At 43.7% G+C, this 22,058-nt stretch overlaps 1 protein-coding gene across 16 annotated transcripts in view; it reads right to left on the bottom strand.

The window, feature by feature from the left end:
- The window catches only part of EPB41L3 (erythrocyte membrane protein band 4.1 like 3), a 226,561-nt gene that overhangs the window by 31,053 nt on the left and 173,450 nt on the right, over positions 1–22,058 (bottom strand). For all 16 annotated transcript variants that reach the window (XM_070452674.1, XM_070452675.1, XM_070452678.1 and 13 more), the window contains 6 exons: positions 19,969–20,044; positions 17,605–17,823; positions 16,929–17,016; positions 11,201–11,353; positions 5,324–5,421; positions 4,214–4,389 (listed from right to left, as the gene is read on the bottom strand). In XM_070452674.1, coding sequence (XP_070308775.1) covers positions 4,214–4,389; positions 5,324–5,421; positions 11,201–11,353; positions 16,929–17,016; positions 17,605–17,823; positions 19,969–20,044 — 810 coding nt within the window. The remainder of the gene's footprint in view (positions 1–4,213; positions 4,390–5,323; positions 5,422–11,200; positions 11,354–16,928; positions 17,017–17,604; positions 17,824–19,968; positions 20,045–22,058) is intronic.

Genomic DNA, 22,058 nt, shown 5'->3' with positions numbered 1-22,058 from the left:
CCCCCCCCCCCCAATAAAGCACCAGGTTTCTCTTCAAAAGACACATCAGTGTTGCAGGTATTCTCATCTAAGCAACACTGCAGTTTCATATTTCTGTCACCCGTGACTGCGTCTAAGCGTGATTTCAATGCTCATCTCTTGAAGCCACCAGCAGTGTTCATCCACTCGCAGGCTCTCTGGTAAGCGTGTGTGCGAGGGTGGATGTGAGTGGAAAGAGGGGGCTACTGAGCGACTGCTGAACCTCTTTCCCACAGAGTAAACCGGCTGGGCAGCGGCACTCAAGGCAAGTTCCACAACTAACAGGAGACAGACAACGGCCCTAGTACACTTGACTCTGAACACATCTTTGGAACTGCCAGTCATTGAGGAGCACTAAAATTTTTTTTAATTATTATTACTATTGCTACTACTACTATTGTTATTAGTGGTTGAAAAGTCTTTCTCTCCTACAATATAAAAGCTACCTAAGTGATACTGAAAAGCAGCCATCTCAGCAGAGATGATGCAATGCGGATGGCAACTCTGCTCAACTCAAGTGCAGAAATGTTTTAATTTTTACTGCATTAAAAAAAAAAACTGCCACGATGTGCATACATTCATTCAACTCTGCTATTTAGGGAAAGGAAGACAAACATTGCTAATGAAATTCATGCAACTGCTAAGCATGCAAACGTAAGAGATGCGAGACCCAGCCTTTCCTCCCAGCTAAAATGTCTTAGTGAAAGAGATACCTGATTTAGTTATATTTTTGAAATTTGTTCCTCATTCTTTTAGGTTTTAGGTACTATAAAATTTACTAAAATTTAAAAAGGTAGCTTTTCAAATCTCAGGCAAAATTTAATCTGCTTTCCTTTTTTTGGGAGTTAAAAACATAAATGTAAGAAAAAAACTCTGAAATCCTTTGAACAGTAAACCATTTCACTAAAATACCTTCACTAAGATATTTTACATCTCCATCTACTGACGAAAAAGCTTGTATGAGACACAGTTTCCTAAAAAAGCTTGTTAGGCTTTTCTCATAGAAGACGCAACCTTGCAAAAAGCAGTAGCTATTCCAACATGCAGCCGTGGTCCCCCACGGAGCAGCACAGAAAACATACGAGAACTGGCAGGACCCCAGAGAGTGAGAGACAACACATACTAGCGTCACTTTTGGGCAGGGGGAGAGAGAGAGACACAGCAAGGAATTAGTACACTGGTTTCACAATTGGCTTCTGTCTTCTCAGCAATCACCATCACACAGAGGGTCACAAGGAAAACAGCATTCACAGCAAATGTGTCCCCTTGGGTTCACATCACAGAACCACGTGAAGGGCATTCAGGGGAAAAAGCCGTGATTCTACACGAGTTCCGCCAACACTGACTTGAAGAACACACACCCCTTTACACAGATGCTTTAAAGAGCAGATGAGATGATACAGGGAGAAGGTGCCACTGCGAATGTGAACTTTCAAAATTCAACTTCGAACGCCCTAGTAAACAGTGTTTCCCCAAAGTTTGGTTCTCAGAGATTCTAAAAATGGGACACTCTTCTAGAAGGTAGGGAAAGGTAACTGACCTTCTTCCTAGGCCAGCTCACAAGAGCCTAAAGAATGACTCTCAATATACCTGCTGAGGGATCAGGAGCACATCTGGAAAAAGACTGCTTTCACCAGCGTCTTATTCACTCTTTGCGACGACTCTGCCGGAGGCGGCCATGATGCCATCTCACAGACGGCGCCTAAAGCTGGGACCTGCAGACGGTCAGCCACTCACCCACTGCCGTCCAAGGAAAGGGTCTGGACGCGGGCCTGGATTTATCCACACCAGGTGAGCGTTCTTCCCACTTCACTAACGGAACTTATACGAGGAACAGAGCACTAATAACATAAGTTTGACTCCCTCTATAAACTTTTTAAAAATTTCTATGAACTTCTTATAAAGTACTCCATTGGGACAGTATACTCTTTTTTCATTTTATGTGTATTGCTTTTATTCACGTCGTCAGAATCTGCAAACTGCAAAAGGAGTTCTTGGTCATGGCAGCAAGTCAATTTACACAGACTTTCCTCTTCTTTTCTTCAGTCTGCTCACTGCCCACCCTCCTTATTCCACTGTCACTGCAAACTCTTTGGTATATATTTTTCTAACTGTGTCTATACCCACACAGGCATAAGCACAGAAGGCGGTGGCAGGGGCAGGGGACACGCTGGGGAAGTAAGATGTAGGCATTCAGTGTGCTCAGCTGTTGGATATCATGGCTTCTTAGCCCCTTCAGTGGACAGAGCCAAGAATTAAGAGCTACAAATTATGACTTCATGTTGTTGGGCTTCCTGATAGCTTAGTTGGTAAAGAATCCGCCTGCAACGCAGGAGACCCCGGTTTGATTCCTGCATTGGGAAGATCTGCTGGAGAAGGGACAGGCTACACACTCCAGTATTCTTGGGCTTCCCTTGTGGCTCAGCTGGTAAAGAATCCACCTGCAATGTGGGAGACCTGGGTTTGATCCCTGGGTTGGGATGATCCCCTGGAGAAGGGAAAGGCTACCCACTCTAGTATTCCGGCCTGGAGAATACCATGGACAGATATATTCAGATGCAGCATTATAGGATTCTTTATCTCACCTCATTCACATTTGTATCTCTTTCTGGAATCAGAATTTCTAACAACATCAATGCAATATAGTCTTTTAAGTCAAGGAATTTGGGGAGTATGTCACCCCAACAGCCATGTCAGGGCTTGGCAAAAGGGAAGGAAGGACCGAGACTCTATGGTGTGCTGAAGGCAGAGGTCAGGGGGGAGGTGACCCCAGGCATCAGTAATAATAACTTTTGATTCTATTTATGCTTTCGTTTATTATTAAAATCATATACTCATGCTAGAAACATCACTTTGTATGTGCCCAGGACAAGGTCCCTATAACACATCTCACGTCCAGGAGCTCTGGGTTAGGAGACAGAGGCCTGGGGCCTAAGTCAAGACTCACAGTCATCCCCTGGAGTCTGGAGGGGATGGTTCCAGGACCTCGAGGACAACCAAAAGCTGTGGATACTCAAGTCCCTGGCACAAAGCGCTGTACCTGGCATGGCGATCACATTCGGCTTCTGCCCTGTGGATCTCACTTCTGAGGATACAGATGTTCTGACTTTAGCTGGCATGTCTTAGAGCAGAAAAGCACACCTGTGTGTAACTCTACATGGCCACATAAAACTGCCCCATGAGGCAGAAACTTGCTAAAGACTCCCTTTTATGCCTTAAAAATGTTACTTAAGTGATGGAGTGATTCTTTCCCCATCATACCCAAACACCTGACTTAAAGCTGGAGGATCTTTACAGCCACCCTCCCAGCCCATCTGCTGGAATGATTAATATAAACCAAGAGGAGGTCACTTGGAGCCCTTCACTGTTATTTGAATGTCATCGTTCCTATAAGCTATTATCCACTGACAGATAAAAGTCACATTTCACTGCTGACATTTCTAAAGGAACAAGAGATACATTTAATGCAGTTTTCTTTCTGAACCAAATGATCTAAAATAAACCTGATAATCATTTAAGATCTGCTGGTGAGAGAAGCAAATTATATATAAGTATGTGATTCCTATATTGAAGAATAAGAGCATCCTTCTCCAAATTCAGGGTGCCAACTTATGAAAGCTGCCTCATTCTCCAAATACCATTTTTTGTGTGATTTTACATAAATCTACCATGGCTTCCCTGGTGGCTCAGACAGTAAAGAATCCGCCCACAATGCAGGAGATCTGGGTTTGACCCCTGGGCTGGGAAGATCCCCTGTAGGAGGGCACGGCCATGCACTCCAGTATTCCTGCCTGAAGAATCCCCATGGACAGCGGAGTCTAGTGGACTACAGTCCATGGGGTTGCAAAGAGTCAGACACAACTGAGCACCTAAGCATAGAACAGCAGACATTGGACTCACAGAGGCACCTTTTTTTTTTTACCCATGCCATGAGGCATGTGGGAACTCAGTTCCCTGACTAGGGATCGAATCTGTGCCTGCTGTGTAGAAGCATGAAGTCTTAACCACTGGATAGCCAGTGGAAGTCACTAAAGTTTTTTTTGAGGTTAGGGGTTAGTTAAAATTTTCCATTTGGTCAAAGACCAACAAGTGCTTTTCATTCCATACTATCCTAGAGCAACAATGTCCCATCAAAGGCTCATGATGGTCTCACACTATTTGGTGGCCGCTAGCGATCCTTACGAGCGGTGCCTACCTCCATCCAAGCTGCGAGACATGGTATAACGTTTGCTGGACGAGCGCTCGAAGTACGGGGCTGGACGATCTATCAGCGCGCTGGCTCTTCTGGTCTGGGCCTGTGTCCTGCCACTGTAACGGAACTTGGAACCCAAGGTGAGGAACTTCTTTGGAGGCGCTTCTGGTAACAACAGTCTACAGATTAAAGGAAAAACATCGGAAAGATGATTAAGCTATACATCAGGAATGCTAACTTCTTTTTTTCTTATTTTGGCTGTGCTGGGTTATCCTTGCTGTGTGGGCTTTTCTCTAGGTGTGGGGAGCGGGGGCTATGGGCTCTAGGACACCCGGGCTTCAGGAGTTGCAGTTACCAGCTTCTGGAGCACCGGTTCAATAGTTGCGCTGCATGGGCTTGGTGCATTTGCTCTGTGGTCTGTGGGATCTTCCTGGACCAGGGATCAAAATTGTGTCTCCTGCATTGGCAGGAGGATTCTTTAACACTGAGTCACCAGGAAAGCCCCAGGAATGCTCATTACTTACTCTGTTCGGAAAGGTAAAGGGCTCTGTGCACCACAGGTTTAAGAGCCAACCTGCAATTCAATGAATCTGATTTTGTAAGAAAAAAAGCCAATTCACACAGTGAGTATCAACTAGGGATGCTGTAGACACGCAATGCGGGGTGGAGCTGGGACTAGGTGAACTTGACCATCCCATGGAACTGGAGGGTCTGTGGTTCTACAAACCCAACGAGCAATTAAATAGGTGATATTGGTGAACGGTGATAATTTGTTATTTTGTAGATGTAACTCTGACAGCTTTACTGCGTGTGAGCAGAGGAGTTGAGGTTATTGAAAAGTTATTGAAATAGCAAGGAATGGACTGGTCATCTGAAATGGACATCCTATTAAAAACAGGGAAAGCCACTAAAGATAATAAAGGGGGTGATAAGACAGGTAACTATCAGACAGCTAAAGAAAAACCCTTCAAATTTAGTCAGAAGTCTTTAGGATTTATCAAGGAATCTGATGGCAACAAACTTGAAGGACAGAATTTTGCTGCCGTATTCTTTCTAACCAGCTTTTTCAGTAAGGTGATTCCAATCACTCTACTTCCTTAGGAAAAAACCCACCTGAAAAATGTATGGTGCTCTACACACACTTTCCATAAACGCTTGGCAGCTCGGTGGTTTGGCAGCTTAAACCCGATGGTGCTTTCAAATTGTTCAAACTAAATTAAAAAAAAAATGTTGGAGAGCATAGTGAAGTTTGGAGTCATAAATAACATGAAAGCAAATAACATACAAAATAAAAATAGTACCCATAAATTTTTCTCTACTCCCTAAATCAATTGCTATATACAGATTTCATGCTCTACACAGATTTCATGCTCTACACATTCATTCATTTAAAAAAAAAATCTTATATCAATATCAAAACACTGCAGGTACAGACAACCACATTATGCATGTAGTAAATGTTTCATGTACAAGGATTAATCTTATGAAAACTAAATGCAGAAAAGGAGAGAATTTGTATTCCTTCCAGAGACCAATTTGTCCTGATCGTTTAAGCCTAATTTTCATGGTTTCTCTCTGACATCATGACCTCAGGTGGAACACACAGAAATGAATAAAACATTTCGAGTCTACAGCAGCCTCAGGATGACAGACTCTCCTTGTATCTATCTGGTCTAGAAATATGCATATATTCTATGTATCTGATGACTTGGTATCAGACATCGCCGATTTTATTTGTTCATTGGAAGGACTGACGCTGAAGCTGAAGCTCCAATACTCTGGCCACCCCATGTGAGGAGATGACTCATTGGAAAGGATCCTGATGCTGGGAAAGAATGAGGGCAGGAGGAGAAGGGGGTGACAGAGGATGAGATGGTTGGATGGCATCACTGACTCAATGGACGTGAGTTTGAGCAAGCTCTGAGAGATAGTGAAGGGCAGGGAAGCCTGGCGTGCTGCAGCCCATGGGGTCTCAAAGAGTCAGACTCGACTGAGCGACTGAACAAGAACAACAACATGGATTATCATGTTAGATGCTAATATCTCCCAACACTATACACAGTTGTCCTTCAAGATCCAAGGGGACAGGTTCCAGGCCCTCCCTGGATAACAAAACCCATCGATGCTCAAGTCTCTTACATAGAATAGCCTAGTATATGCATATAACATACGCAACCCTCCCACAGACTTTGAATCATCTCTAGATTACTTATAAAACCTAACACAATGTAAATCTAGGGGAAGAGTTGAAATACAATGTAAAATGCTATGGAAATAGTTGCAACAAATTCAAGTTTTTAGCTTTTCAGAATTTTCTGGAATATTTTTTCCCCCTGAATATTTCTGATCCATGATTGGTTGCATCCACAGATGCAGAATCTTGGGATGAGAAGGCCCGACTGCATAAGATCAAAGATTGGGAGAAGGCATTTTCATATTTGTCAGTATGTAGACTTGAGATGACATTCACTCCAAAGTGAAATAGCTAATTTCCTGAGTAACAGATTTTAATATTATTATGGCAAATACTCAATAATTAAAAAAAATTTTTCTGAAGACAGGATCCATCAGGCCACCAGAGGGCAATCATCTTAAACAGTAAAGCCTTCCCCATAGAGCTCAAACCCACCAGACTACTGGTATAATCAACAGCAAAAGGAAATTCCATGGCAAAGAACCAAGGGAGGGGTCCTGGGCAAGGCATGTGAGCTTTCATGATGCTGGACCCCTCTCTTCCTTGTTCGTTGAGTGGGACTGGGCGGGGGAGATGGGGAGGAACTTCAAGGGTGACTGTAAATGCAGTTGCTTTCCCCAAATTCTCCCTCTCTCTGATGGTCATGGGGTGGTCATGGAACTCACCCCATCCAGTGGACCCAGTCAACTGACAGGCCAAGGACCAGGGGCCTCAAGTAAACCATCTTCCATGTGTTCATCCTGCATCTCACACGGACCACACGCTATGCTGAAGGACCGCACACTGTGATGCTGAGGGCGGGGTTTTCAGAAGAGTCTCCTCAGCACAAGGATGAGAAAGGGCCCAGCACTTTTGAATGTTTGTCTTTCTCTGTGCTTTGGATTCACTTCTTTCGACTTCTTCGGAGCCTTTGTGCCACCAGTAATTCCTTCTCATTCTTTCTTCTCAGCTTATAAATATGGTTGTAAGAAGTGAGGCCGGGGAGGATGTTCTCTGAGCTTGTTTCTGCAGAAGCAGGATCAGGGCTGAGGGGCAGGAGAGAAGCCTCTCTCGTCCACTCCTCAGCGGGGTGCCACCTGCCAGGTCCTCACTCCTTTCTGAGCTCTTACTGTCTCAACGGGAGCTGACTGTCAAGTTCAACCCACTTTTCTCTGTTCTCATCCGAGAGGCTCCTCTGCTCCATTTGGTTCTGCTGGTGAACCACATCCACTGCATCTCATCTCCCTTACTTATAAGCCATGACTGTTTCTGGTCATTCTTTTCTTCTCTGGATGCTTTTCTTCATCTGCATCTGGCCCTCTTCTGCCAACCCCTCCCTTAAAAGTGGTTTGTGTCTGTGCACGCTCAGTTTCTGATTCTTTGTAATCCCATGGACTGTAGCCAGCCAGGCTCCCCTGTCCATGGGATTCTCCAGGCAAGAATACTGGAGTGGGTTGCCATGCCCTCCTCACCCAGGGATTGAACCTGTGTCTCTTGAAGCTCCTGCATTAGCAGGCAGATTCTTTACCACTGAGCCTCCAAGGAAGCCCTATACTACACTTGCTCTTAGCCAAAAAGGCCAAAGAAAAAGTGGCGCTACCCATAATTTTTGTCTTAGGGGCTTTCCCCAGCTTGTTCCTCGTTGAATAAGAATTACTTGTTTTTCGGTAATTTCTTCCAGGCCTAAGGCCTTGAATAAAATGTATTATACAGTTGAAGACACTCTTCAAATCTTTTATTTCTTACTATGCAAGGATCACCATTACCCAAAACTCTGTTGCCAAGAAATGTCAATCTTTTTTTTTTTCTGAAACTCTCCCCACTTTTCTTTCTTATCTAATATCATCGCCATCAACCTCGCTCATGCAAACCCAAAGCCCTCTGATTTTACTGGACCCTCTTCTTTCTTCCTTTGATCCTTCCTGCATCCTGTCTGCAGGGCCCACGGGCTCTGCCTCTGACACCTCTCTCTCTCAAATGTGCTCCTTCCAGTCTATTCCCACAGCCTCTGCCCTACTTTAGGTCCCATCATATCACATTACTAAGTCACTGAATCTTATCCCAAAATATCCACCGAGTATGTCACATCCCAGTTTAAAGCTCCCAAGGCTCATGGTGGTCTCCTGATGCATTGCTCTGGCTTCCCCTTCTGGCCCCTCACACTACGTTCACTCCTCATTTAAGGAATATTATCACACTTGGATCATGACTCTGTGATTCCAACTGTCTCAGCCTGTTTCTCTGCAAAACAGAAACTCCCTCCAGGACAGGAACAAGGTCATATTTATTTTTCTATCCTCAATGCCCAACACAGTTGTGTCCCATTCTTTGTGACCCCGTGGACTGCAGCACACCAGGCTTCTCTGTCCTCCACCATCTCCCAGAGTTTGCTCAGTCTCGAGTCCACTGATGCCATTCAATCATCTCTGTCGTCCTCTTCTCCTCCTGCCCTCAATCTTTCCCAGCATCAGGGTCTTTTCCCACGAGTCGGCTCTTCGCATCAGGTGGTCAAAGTATTGGAGCTTCAGCTTCAGCATCAGTCCTTCCAATGAATATTCAGGGTTGTGAAAATTCACGCTTCAGTTGTGTCCGACTCTTTGCAATCCTTTGGAATGTAGCCCACCAGGCTCCTCCGTCCAAGGGATGCTCCAGGCAAAAATACTAGAGTAGCTTGCCATGCTCTCTTCCAGGGGATCTTCCTGACCCAGGGATCAAACCCGAGTCTCATATGTCTCCTGCATTGGCAGGCGTGTTCTTTGCCACTAGCATCACCTGGGAAGCTGGCCCAACACAGTTCTTGGCAATAGATAGATGCTCACTTAATAAATGCTTCATAAATCAAATATATCTTGGTCATAACATGCAGTCTTAAGGAAATATAAAAAATGAATTTAATTTCATGTATTTAATATGAAAAGCTTGTAGATTATTTCAGTCTTCAAATACAAGTTTGACTCTATATTTACAGGAAACACGATTGCCTGCTTTATAGTCTGATTCTTTAAACTTTTGAAAACAAAACTGATATATAACATTATATTAGCTTTGGCTGTACAACATAATGTTTTGATGTTTGTACATTTTGTGAAATGACTACCATATGAGGCAAATTAATTATCCATCACCGCACAGAGTTACAATCTTGTTTTCTTATGATAAGAACTTCTAAGATCTATTCTACCAGCAATTTCAAATATACAGTATAGTGTTATGAACTACTGTAACCATTATACTCCATATAGTGATGCTTGAAATTGCATTTTCCACCCGTGGAGAAGTTGATTTCGAAGACAGGAGGTAATTTTATATTCTATCAGAAAATGTAGAGACTAGATTAGCTGCAATCAGGGCTACTTCCATTATATTAACTACTTTCATTAGAAATTGGACATATATATTATCTGTTATGAGATAACAGCAGATACTTACTATATATTATGTGGAAAAGACGCTGATGCTGGGAAAGACTGAAGGCAAAAGGGTGTGGCAGAGGATAAGATGGTTAGATGGCATCACCAGACATGATGGCATCAATGGACATGAATTTGAGCAAACTCCAAGAGATAGTGGAGGACAGAGGAGCTTGTATGCTGCAGTCCATGGGATCACAAAGAGTCAGACATGACTTAGTGACTGAACAAGTACAATGTTGGCAAGAAACAGATATGGAACCACTAGGAGGCTGTAAGTTAATCACGGATGTTTCTGCCTAAGGAGCAAAGATTAGTTAACAATTCTGATTCTTTCATTAGTCTCTCTGATTGAAAAACGAAAGAGGAGAAATGTATCAGGCTACTGAACTTGCATAATTTACACCCAGTTTTGCTTTCTCTAATCTTTCTTACACTTTGAAGCACACTATCTCTATGTTATTCCCTTTAGGATGCTATCAGATTTGGAGGACAAAGACAGAGGATGCAGAGACAGCACAACAGGACAGATGGGGAAGAAATCTATTCTTAATTCACAAAGAGGTTTAGCAACTAAGTGTCTTTTCTACCACAGCACAAAAAAAATACAAAGCATTATTCATGAATCCTGCTTTTACACTAAAATATGCAAAAGGAAAAAAATCATTCAATTAATGTATGCAGTGGGGAAAAATTAGAACAAAACAATAAAAAGGGAAGACAAGATTTTATGCATTACTGTTTTTTGGACAAACCTACAGTAAATTCTCTTAGGCAGTTGGCTATAACTCACTATGTCCTGCCATGTTTCAAACACGTGAGCAGGGGATTTAAACTTCTGTTTGATCATTCTTTTGTCTTTCACATTCATTAATCTTATCAGAAAAGTCTTTAAACCTCTTGGTTTAGGATTAAATAGACAAACTTTTATTTTTTATTTTATTATTAAATATTTTACAAATAAGAGTTGCTGTTGTTCAGTCATTAAGCCATGTCTGACTCTTTGAGACCCCATGGACTGAAGCCCACCAGGCTCCTCTGTACATGGGGTTTCCTAGGTAAGAATACAGGAGTAGATTGCCATTTCTTTCTCCAGGGGATCTTCCTGACCCAGGATAGAACCCACTTCTGCATTGACAGGCGGCTTCTTTACCACTGATCCACTACACTAGGGTAACCCACAAATAAAGTCCATGGGTGCAAATAACAATGTAATTATGAATTTTCATTTTTGAACTCTTCTTAAACATTTCTATCAAATACTTTTATTGACTATCTACTGTCACAAAGTTATCCTAATAAAGCTGCTGGCCAGGTAAATTTCTACTAAAAAAAATTTAGAAAAATTTTCTTTTGGTTCTTTGGTAACTTTCTTCCCAACGTACATGCAAATTGGGGTCTACCTACCTCTCCTGGCCGGATCTTAATGTAAAAGTTGTTCCGTTTGTATGAAATTTTTAGAACCTTTGGCCAGGCAAATCTGTTGATGCGAAGTCGGTCACGATATATCAACAAACCACTTGCACACACTCCTAACATGATGTCGACTCCCTCAGAATCCTGAAAAACAGCAGCGAGAAACAAGGAATGGTAATGAAGGAGTCCTAGGCTTATCAGGTATCAAAGTATATTTTAAATGAAATGCAATTGCATCATGTGATACATGGCACAAGAATAAAGAGATCAATGAATGATAACAGAGGCCTAAATTGGATTCAACTACATGCTATCTTTTAGAAGACAAAGTTAGAGTATCAAAGCCATAGAGAAAAATAATGCATCTACAAAAATGGTCATCTAGAAAGACAGTTAAAACGTAATACGTGTCTATGTATTGCTGAATCCCTTGGCTGTTTGGGCTGGTGGCTCAGCTGGTAAAGAATCCACCTGCAATGCAGGAGACGTGGGCTTGATCCCTGGGTTGGGAAGATCCCCTGGAGAAGGGAAAGGCGACTCATTCCAGTATTCTGGCCTGGAGAATTCCACGGACTGCATAGTTCATGGGATCACAAAGAGTCAGACACGACTGAGCTACTTTCGATTTCATTTGGCTGTTCAGCTGAAACTACCAACATTGTTAATCTGCTGTACCCCAGTATAAAAGACAAGATTCAAAAAAGAAAAGAAGGATGAGCAACTCATCTATTTCCATTTATGGCTGGGTACACTATTTAAGCCTCCAGGTTGGAACCTATAAAAGGCTTGCCTGTAGCTCAGATTTAAGTATGAAAAATATTGCAGCCATTTAAAACACATTACCACTAAATAATAGCCTTCTGATGAAGATATTCATTGCTATGGAGATCTGTTAGCGGAAACTCTGTTCACCCAGGCATCTTGGACTTTCGATGTCCACATTGCACATAGAGAACATCACCCAGGTGAAGGTGTGTTAATCACAGTGGTGTTCAGAGCCTGGGTCTCGTCGCTGGGTGCCAGGCCTGGCCGGACCGCATACATTACTAATCTTCACTAGCATTGTTCTGAGCTAGTTGCTCTTATTATTCCTACTTTATAGGCAAGAAGACCAAGGCACAGAAAGGTTAGATTTCCATCCCAGCTGAATATGAGCAGCCTGTTTCCAGGGGCAGTACTTAACTAATATGGACACTAGCAGACAGGCCCCATCCTTTACTATGAGTGTTTTAGGGTTTGTTGTTTTAAAAAGAGCCTTGATTTTTTTAATATACCATTATAAAATTTGAGTATAAAATAGTTTTTTAAAGTCTGCACCTCCTCCCCAACAGGCCCCCAACATACACTCACCACCCATTGGTGCTCACTTAATCACTTGGTTCACGTACAAAAAATACAGAGGCACTTAATATATATGTATAGGTTTGTTCTTAATAGATTTTTTTTTGATGCAGATTTTTTTTAAAGTCTTTTATTGAATTTGTTACATTATTGCTTTTCTCTGCGAGGCATGTGGGGACCTTAGCTCCCCAAGCAGGAATTGAACCTACATCCCCTGCATTGGAAGGTCTTAACCATTGGACCACCAGGGAAGTCCTAGGCCTTTTTAAAAAAAAAAAAACAAAAACAAAAGGGGGATCGTGCTGTATTTGCACTTGCTTTAGCTACCTGCATACTACATCTTTAGGTCATTTCCTAGGGAGGTGTGATGAGGGGTCCCGGGGGTCATCAGAGATGTTATGTGAAGCTCAGGAGACACCCCACGACCCGTCTGTGTCCCCCCAGTGTTGTGTTCAGGTGAGATCAGGGTGAAGAGAGTATCAGTGGTGTCCTATGTGGGCTAAGGACAAAGTGCAGAAGGCGGGGCTGTGTGTGAGGCAGGGACCCCCACTCGTTTCTCACTGGCTGTTGGAAAACAGGGTCACGGAGAGGCAAAGCTGAGGTCTGAGGACACGTCATTGTCAGGGCTGTCTCACTGAGTCACTGCAGCCCCAGCAAAGCGGGGAGAGACACGAAAAAGAATCCAGACAGGGGCTTCTGACTCATCCGCATGGGGGTGGGTGGACTGACATCCTAAGTCCCGCCAGTACAAAGCACAGAAGGAACATTTCCAGAGTCAAAATAAGTATTCTGGTCCCTCTCTGGGCATGGTGAGGTTACACATACAATCTAATTGACTTAAAATGAAACATTTCTCCCTGGAACCGTACTGCTCCATTAGACACGACCTCACTCTAGAGAGGCGGAAGGAACTGATGGCAGGATATGACAACGTAATCAGATTTCAGGGGAATTCAGAGACCACCCACCATTTATCAAGGGCTGTAACTATAAGTGCAGTTTACAGAGCTCTCACCTGACACTGGACATAGCGGGCATGGTGGATGCTTAGATCCAGATGATCTGCTCTCGGGACCACCCAGGTGACCCCTCAGGCCTCAAGCAGACATGTGTGCATGAGCAGGGCTGCTGGAATAAGTGCTCCTGAGTCACGGTCTTTGTGATGAAGAACTAGTGTAGGAAACACGCTTTTGGACATTTACAACCTCTTCCAGTATTATCGGTTATACATCACTCATGAGTGTCTTTGAACCATGAGAAGATGGGAAACTAATTGTAGGGCCTCCAACACACACTCACTTCTCCGGTGGCCCCATATCATCACTGGGGCCAGCACACCGCAGGCAAGTGTGCTGCCCCAAACTCCCCTTCCTCCTGCTCCCGACCCAGGCTGGTAGAGAACCTGCTGTTTATCTCAGTGACCTATGCGCTCAGCATGGCACCTGCCTAGCACATGTTAAGCTACTACGAATGGGTTGGAAGAAAAAGCAAACGAAGAAAGAAAATGTCAGGAATAAGCAGGGCTTAAAATTGGATGAATGTTTCCATTTCACTAAAGGCATAGCAACCAAAAAATGGATTATTATTTTTTTTCTTTTGAACATTTTGTTTTGGGGTATAGCCAATTAATAATGCTGTGATAGTTTCAGGTGATGCGTGAAGAGACTCAGCCATACATACACATGTATCTATTCTCCCCCAAACCCCACCCCCAATCCAGGCTGCCACATAACATTGAGCAGAGTTCCATGTGCTAGCCAATAGGTTCTTGTTGATTAAAAAAAGGATACTTTTGATATCTAGGGGTTTCCCTTATGGTTCAGTTGGTAAAGAATCTGCCTGCAATGTGGGAGACCTGGGTTCTATCCCTGGGTTGGGAAGATCCCCTGGAGAAGGGAAAGGCTATCCACTCCAGTATTCTGACCTGGAGAATTCCATGGGCTGTATAGTCCATGGGGTCACAAAGAGCCAGACACAACTGAGCGATTTTCACTTTGGTATCTAGGTTTCTGCTGCAGTCCATAGCATTGAGGCAGTAACTTGACAAACTGTATCAAAAGCTATAACCATGTGTTTGGGGACGTGTGTTTAGCAGGGAACATTGATGAAAGACCTGGACAGTCTCAGCCTGTCCCACTTAAAATAAACAAATCTACCACTCCTTAATCTAAAAGCACTGTTCCAACCCCATCCTTTATTATCTCCTGGTCCACAGGATATCCAATATGGATTTATATCTATATTTCTGAATCTTGTATGAAATAAATGACTCTGACAGAGCCTATTCAGAGTGATGTTAAATGACCAACAAGCAGAGACAGTCTTCTTAAGGAAAAAAACAAAGCATTAAAAACAGGTTTTTTCAAAACAAGGCACCTTCACTGAATGTAGGTTATTTATTCTTCATTGAGAGCTGTTGCGTCCAAGATCACAGTTCAGAATTTCTAACTAGGTCCTAAAACTCAGGGCCTTTCGATACTATCCACAGAAGAGAAGCATCTCACTTATAACCGGAAATTAGCTTTAATGTAATTCGGTAAATTTCCTCCTTGAAATGATGGAGGGCGGCTGCAGGAGAAAATGAAGTCCATAACCATATCGTTTGTTATACTTAGCATTCAGATGAAATCCTATCACAGGCGGCACTGGCACTTCCTTAATTCTTTCTTTTTTAATTGGCCTAATTTCAAATCACATTATCGAATGAAAAACCAGCCATCTATTTTAATTTAGTCATTACAGCCATGTTAAGTGGCTTCATTTTTCCTGATAGGAACAGTGACACATCCTGAGCTGCCCTTCTCCTAAACAGAGGCCCTCACCTTTCATTTATTTATTCTCCCTGGGTAGTGAGTGAGTCATCGTATGTATCAAAAATAGCTTTTGATTCACTCCAGTTTCTAAGCTACCTTCATTTTTGTCTTGTTTCTTTATCTTTTGGCCATGCAGGGAAAAACTCTGAGAAAAACAATCTTAGTACGTGTCCTTGTTTTCTAATTCCTCACCCTACCTTATAGCTGACAAAACTATGAAACGCTATGTGATCTGAGGGCCAAGTACGTGAAAACCTGTAATAATTAACTGGCAAGTAAACAGAGCTACTCCTGCTGCTATAATTACACACAGATGTCGGGGCTCTAGGCTCTGCAGTACCAGCGTCCGCCCGTGAAGCCCCAGCCGAGTCTCAGAGATCCTGCTCGTGTTGGGGCTTTTGGGCCTCAGAAGTTGCTCATCCTGAGTGATGTACAAATGATCCACAGACAAACCTAGTCAGAATGGCGCTCATTTGCTCCTCATTATTATCTTGTCCAAACTCATCCTAAGCCCATCAGCTTCCCAAATGCAGCATCAACAGAAAGATCATGTATTTCCCTCCCAGGGGTCCCCAGCGTTGTTGAGATGTTTGCCCAAACAGAGCCTGCCAAAACCTTCCTCAATTATTGGCCCCAAACTTGACTGTATAAGACACTCGCTCGCCCGGCAACCTGTTACATGCACGTTCTTGTGTGGTCTGGACCATGAGACAATACCACTCTGTCCACCGGAAGTCAAGGCATGTCCCTACCAGGAGGACGCCATTGTATCCGTCCAAGTCAGAAGCAGCTGCCCCCCAATTTCAAGCATGGATCTCTTCAACACTGCTGAAGGACCAGAATCCATCTCTAAGAGCTTACCATATCTTCTGTGCTTTGATGATACAAGATTTCAGGAAAGGTTCTATTCATAGCTGTTAGATAACAGACTAACATTCCAATGCTCACTCTCTCACTGTTGAAAAATACAACGATTCCAGGAAAAGTGTGACAGGGAGTAAAAGCAGCTAGTACTTTCTCCCCAACCTCAACCTGCCTATCTTCCAACCCCAACTTCTCTCTTCCCGAGACCCTGGAACCAAGATACAGCCTCAACAACTCCCCATTGACTTAGCCTGGCTGGCTAACTTTACTTGAACTCCAAAATAATCCTCTTATTTCAAAGCACTGATTCTTTGTCACAGCATCTAAACCTTATGAAAATAAAAGTGTTAGTAGCTCAGTTGTATCTGACTCTGTGATTCCACAGACTATAACCTCTGTCCATGGAATTCTCCAGGCAAGAATACTGGAATGGGTTGCCATTCCCTTCTCCAGGGGAATCTTCCCAATCCAGGGATCGAACCCAGGTCTCCAACATTGCAGGAAGATTCTTTACCATTTGAGCCACCAGGGAAGCCCAAACTTTTCAGAGAGTTTTAAAAATTTAATAAGAATTTACTGACTGCCTTGGTGGATGTACAGAACAAGGGTATACATAGCAACTTAGCACACAACATTTGTGACAACTGGGCCTTGTACACACTTCCATGAAATCAGAAAGTCTGGAGTGTTAAAGTGTATACCTTGGCATGGTGTAAATCGACCCCATACATGGAGAGTTTTTTGGCGTTTTCCAAAAAATGCATCTCTGCTTCTGCTGGCGTCATTCCTCTGATAAGAAATGAAAAGTATTAATTATAACACTGTTTTTTTTTTAATAAACCTGGTGAAAGAAAGTGTTAGTTGCTCAGTCATGTCCAACTCTTTGTGATCCCATGGACTGTAACCCACCAGGCTCCTCTGTTCATGGAATTCTCTAGGCAAGAATACTAGAGTGGGTTGCCATTTCCTTTTCCAGGGGATCTTCCTGACCCAGAGAGCAAACCTGGGTCTCCCTCATTGCAGACGGATTCTTTACTCCCAGAGCCACCAGGGAAGACTTTGAACCTGGTGGGGCTGTAATATTTCCTACTTAGCTTATGTGCAAGTTCCCAGAGAGACACTGATTTGTGCTCTAAGGGAGGTGGGGTACGGGGGAGAATATCAGAAAAATGACTTTTAGCTGAAACAGCACAAGGACATCCTAAGTGGGAGCAGAAGCTCCAACTACGCAGAATGTATCAGACCCAGAACCTCACTCCACTGTGTCCCATCCTCAAGGCATTAACCTGGAGGTCCCAGGAGAAGCAGGCGGTGCAGGGGACGCCCACCCACTGAGCACAGCTCAGACAGGATGCTCTCGGGGCCCCTGCTGCTCACCTGTGGCTCTTGTGCAGCTCGATGACCTTGTCTTCCAGTTCTTTCGTGTGGTTTGGGGCGAAGCGGAACTCGCTGATGTAGTCGCTGCCACACTCGTCCGGGTCGTAGTCGCCCAGTTCCGACTGGACGGTGTAGGAGCCCAGCAGGGCCAGCGTGACGAAGGAGCAGGGCAACCTGCCGGACACGATGTCGTCGCGCAGCTGCAAGCAGAGGTAGTACCTTCGGGGCCAGAGGGCGGGCGGAGGTCAGTTAGGAGACTGGAAAGGGGCCCGCGCAGCCCCCAGTGGGCAGCAAGCAGCCTCTCCCTGCAGAACGACCCGCTGGGATACACTGTCCAGCATCTCTACTTGGATCTCCATACCAAAGGAAAATACACGTGGCCACAAAATGTAATATTTAAGGGCATCTAGCGGCAACTCCATGTTCGTCATCAAACACAGATGCATTCATGATGCAAGAGGTAAAGGAAACCTACGGACTGTTCCTCTAACATTAAGGTGATGTTGAAGGTCAAGCTCTCTGGGCAGGGGGAAGGCAATTCTATATTAAAACAGTGCTCTTGAATATAATGATGAGGCCCCAACACCTAAAGGACGGCTCATTTTGCTATCTAGATGAAAGGTCCTGCCATAGGACCAAGATAAACAGTGGCTGTGCCATCACAAACACGGCTTGCCACCTCCTGCATCCTGAAATGAGGGTCTCTTTATAGTGGATGCCTTCTCCTGTGTTAAAGTCTCATTTTTTAATATGTTGATAACTTATTCAACTGTTATGAAGACTAACTTTGAAGAATTTGTACTTAAAAATCTCATCACTAAAAGTAAACAATTTTAAACTGGGTGGAATCCAGAACACCTTTGGTATAATTTTGCCAATATTAAATATCTCCATTAATAGTTGACTTTTATCTTCTGTTAGTTTGCTTCTAAGAGTTACAGATATAATACTAATTGCAGAAGACTCCACAGTAAATGGGAACATTGATGAATTTTAATGATACTCTTCACAGCCCAGCATATGAGTATAAATAATAAAATATACCTTGCACTTTTCACATAAGAAACAGACTGTTAATCTGCTGAAGCTGAGGGCTATGATTAAGTCTTAAGGTCCCCTCTCAATATGGCTTTAAAAGCTGATGATATAAGTGCTGTGCAATCTAGATACAAAAATTTCTACAAATTCACAGGTTCTATTCGGTTAGACAGCAGCACCAACTCAATGGATATGAATTTAAGCAAACTCCAGGAGAAAGTAGAAGACAGAGGAGCCTGGCGTGCTGCCATCCGTGGGGTCACAAAGAGTTGAACAGGACTTAGCGACTGAACAACAATAAACATGACGTAAATAGAAAGGAATCATGCACTAGATTCCGTGTCCAAGTATATACAGGCTGTCTAACCACAAATTAGCCACAATTAAATGGTCCTTCAACATTACTAGAACGTATATATAAATAAGAAACTATAAATTGTTCTTTGATTTAATGGAAATATAAAAGAAATCTTCTGGAACTAGTTTTTCCTCTTCTCCGACATGTCTACTGGAATTATTTTTCATCATAGCAAGTGACTGAAACTTTTTGAGTAATTTCTCTCTCCTGAAAAGCTTCCCAAGAAGGATGTATAGCCACACTGTGCAGTATCACTCTGACTGCTTATAAACTTACTACAAAACACAGTGAGAAAACCTGGGATTCCAAAGCAGAAAGCACTCAAAGAGGCCTAAAAACACATGCAGCAAACCCAGGATCACTTCATAAAAAGATTCTTCCTTTCACTCAAAGCTCAGCCACTGGGCCAGGCCGACATTCCTTTCTAAATGTTCTTTCCCCAAAACAAATTAATTGCTTTCCTCGTATTCCGAAGGCATGGAAGGTAAACTCTTAAATGTGCATATGTTTATGTGTATTTGGGTGTGTGTGCAAGCCTGTGTGTACGCATACACAAATACACAAAACAGCCACCAACATATCAGACTGGTTATATACAAAGGCATATGCATCTGAAGACACATTTCCAAGTTTTAAAGCAGGAGCACCAGGAGTTGCCATATTATTTCAGGCTGAATCCCATCCAATTTGACTGCAGTGGGAGGATGACAGCATCTCAATTCCATGTGTTTCCCCACCAGGGTCAGGCAGTGGGAAGTATCAGCTTAACACCAAAGATTCAACTGTGAACAGATACGATTGGGCAAATCTTCTTATCAGATGTTTGCTCCCATTCAGCTGTCTTCTGTTTGCCCTTTGGGCGCTGAGGACTAAGAGGTTCACCAGGTTTAAGCCTGCTCCCTTCCCCGGAATTTAAGAGAAGACAGCCCCCAATATGACTGACTTTTTCACAGCCAACTTTCAAATACCTGGTGATATCCTCAGAGAGCTGGGCAGGGTCTGGTGGGTAAAATTTCACATTAAACGAAAAGTGCCAAGCACCACCTATGGAGAGGAGAAAAAATTTATAACAAAATTGCAGACAATCCCTTGGTACTTATTATACTAACTGATAGCTAGAGCTGTCCTAACTCTAGGCATGAACCCGCTGGCAACTCTGAATCATCCCTGGAAAATGGTGACTTTTCTGTTCAGTGAAATCCACAGGTAACGTGACAACTTCATTCAGTCTCTAATCTTCTCTCCCATCGAATCCTTTACTGGAGCTTCTAACCAGCAAGGAAATTGACTAAACTTGCTCCCTTTCTCAGGGACGAAGGCAGGCTTTGGGAAGAGGGGAAAATAGTAAACGGTATGGAAAGGTCTCAATGGACAAGTCTGGAGCTGCCTGGCTCCATCCTCTGAAGCTCTGGGGAGCTTACATCCCAACACTGCAGAGATAAACCTGTTACCTTTGTCTTGTCTGCTTCATTTGTACAGATCAGATCCCCTAATAACATGTGTCAAGGGGCTGTTCAAAATACTTTTATTTTACAGGAAAGGTCTGCTGTCATACTAAGGGATGATCTGCACTATGGGTCATTCGGAAAGCTCTCTTCTTACTCGGGGAAGTTTCTGATTAAAGAGACACTGGGGGTATTTTCTGTGCATCCCCAAACCCACCCCTCCTCATCATCCCCTGATCAGGATGGGTCCTCACTGCAGGCTGCCATTCCTCTTCCTCTGGCATCTCTTCTGGCCTCTCCAGTGGGGAAGTGGGTCAACCAGACATCAGCTCACTGGCACCTGCTCTCAGGCCAGTCTACACACATATGTGAGACATCACGAGCCTCCCTGAGCTCTGCCTTTGATTCATCCTCTCTGGCTCAGAAGGTAAAGAATCCACCTGTGATGCGGGAGACCCAGATTCGATCCCTGGGTCAGGAAGATTCCCTGGAGAAAGGCAAGGCTACCCACTCCAGAATTCTTGCCTGGAGAATTCCATGGACAGAGAAGCCTGGCGGGTCACCGTCCATGGGGTCTTAGAGAGTCGGACACGACTGAGCGGCTTAAAACTTTCACTACTTATATACACTTAACCGGGTTTATGACCTTAAATGTGGAAAAAAAAAAACAAACCATTTTTTCTTCTTTTCAACATTTACTTTCTCTCTGGTCAGCCTGTCATGTATTTTCATCTTGCTCTTTCCATCTGACCTTTTAACGTGGCACATTATGGAGGCCTGGGTGCTCCTGGGCTGGGAACTCTTTTCCTTTGCTCTCTCCACCCAGTGAGCACACCGCGAGGGCCTGCTGGTTCTTAATGGCTGCAGAGAAGAGCCTCGGGGTCTCCCAGCTTTGGTGCTGGAGGCCTTTCCTCTGAGCCACACTCTTCCTTTCGCTCTGTGATTCGTGTCCTTGCAGTCCAACCCTTATGCTTCAAACACTTTCCGAGACGTTCTTTCTTTATTTTACTTATGACTGCTCTGGGTCTTTGTTGCCGCACGTGGGCCTTCTCCAGTTGTGTCGAGTGAGCGCTATTCTCTAGTTGGGGCGCACGGGCTCAGTAGGTGTGGCACAGAGGCTTAGTTGTTCCTCGGCACGTGGGATTCTCCCGGGCCGGGGATTGAAGCCATGACTCCTGCATTGGCAGGCAGATTCTTTACCACTGAACCACCAAGGAAGCGCTTTCCTAGACTTCTAACACACCCCACCTTGCCTCCTCATTCCATGACTCCTGGAAGCTCCATTCTCTCCCCGAGTTCTTCCCAAATATTCACAAGAAAAATGACAGCATGATAAATACGCGCCAGCTCTATCCTTTGCACTATTCTCTTGCTTGAGTAGCACATACTCAGGCTGCATAGGTTACCTGCGTTTCTGTCATCAATGGCATGGTCCATTTATTAATTCTGGTTTGTTCTTGACATTATTACTCATATTACATTTAGACTTCCACCTGGCAGGGATCCCTCTTAAGTTGACTTATAAAGGACTTAGTATGGGACCAGCTATTACTGGGTGTTTCATGTCATTTCTAAACCATCCAGAAAATATTCCCAAAACACCAGGTCTAAGA

This window comes from Odocoileus virginianus, chromosome 22, assembly GCF_023699985.2.
Source record: "Odocoileus virginianus isolate 20LAN1187 ecotype Illinois chromosome 22, Ovbor_1.2, whole genome shotgun sequence".
In the NCBI taxonomy this organism is placed as follows: domain Eukaryota; kingdom Metazoa; phylum Chordata; class Mammalia; order Artiodactyla; family Cervidae; genus Odocoileus; species Odocoileus virginianus.
This window is presented reverse-complemented; position numbering and strand designations above follow the sequence as displayed.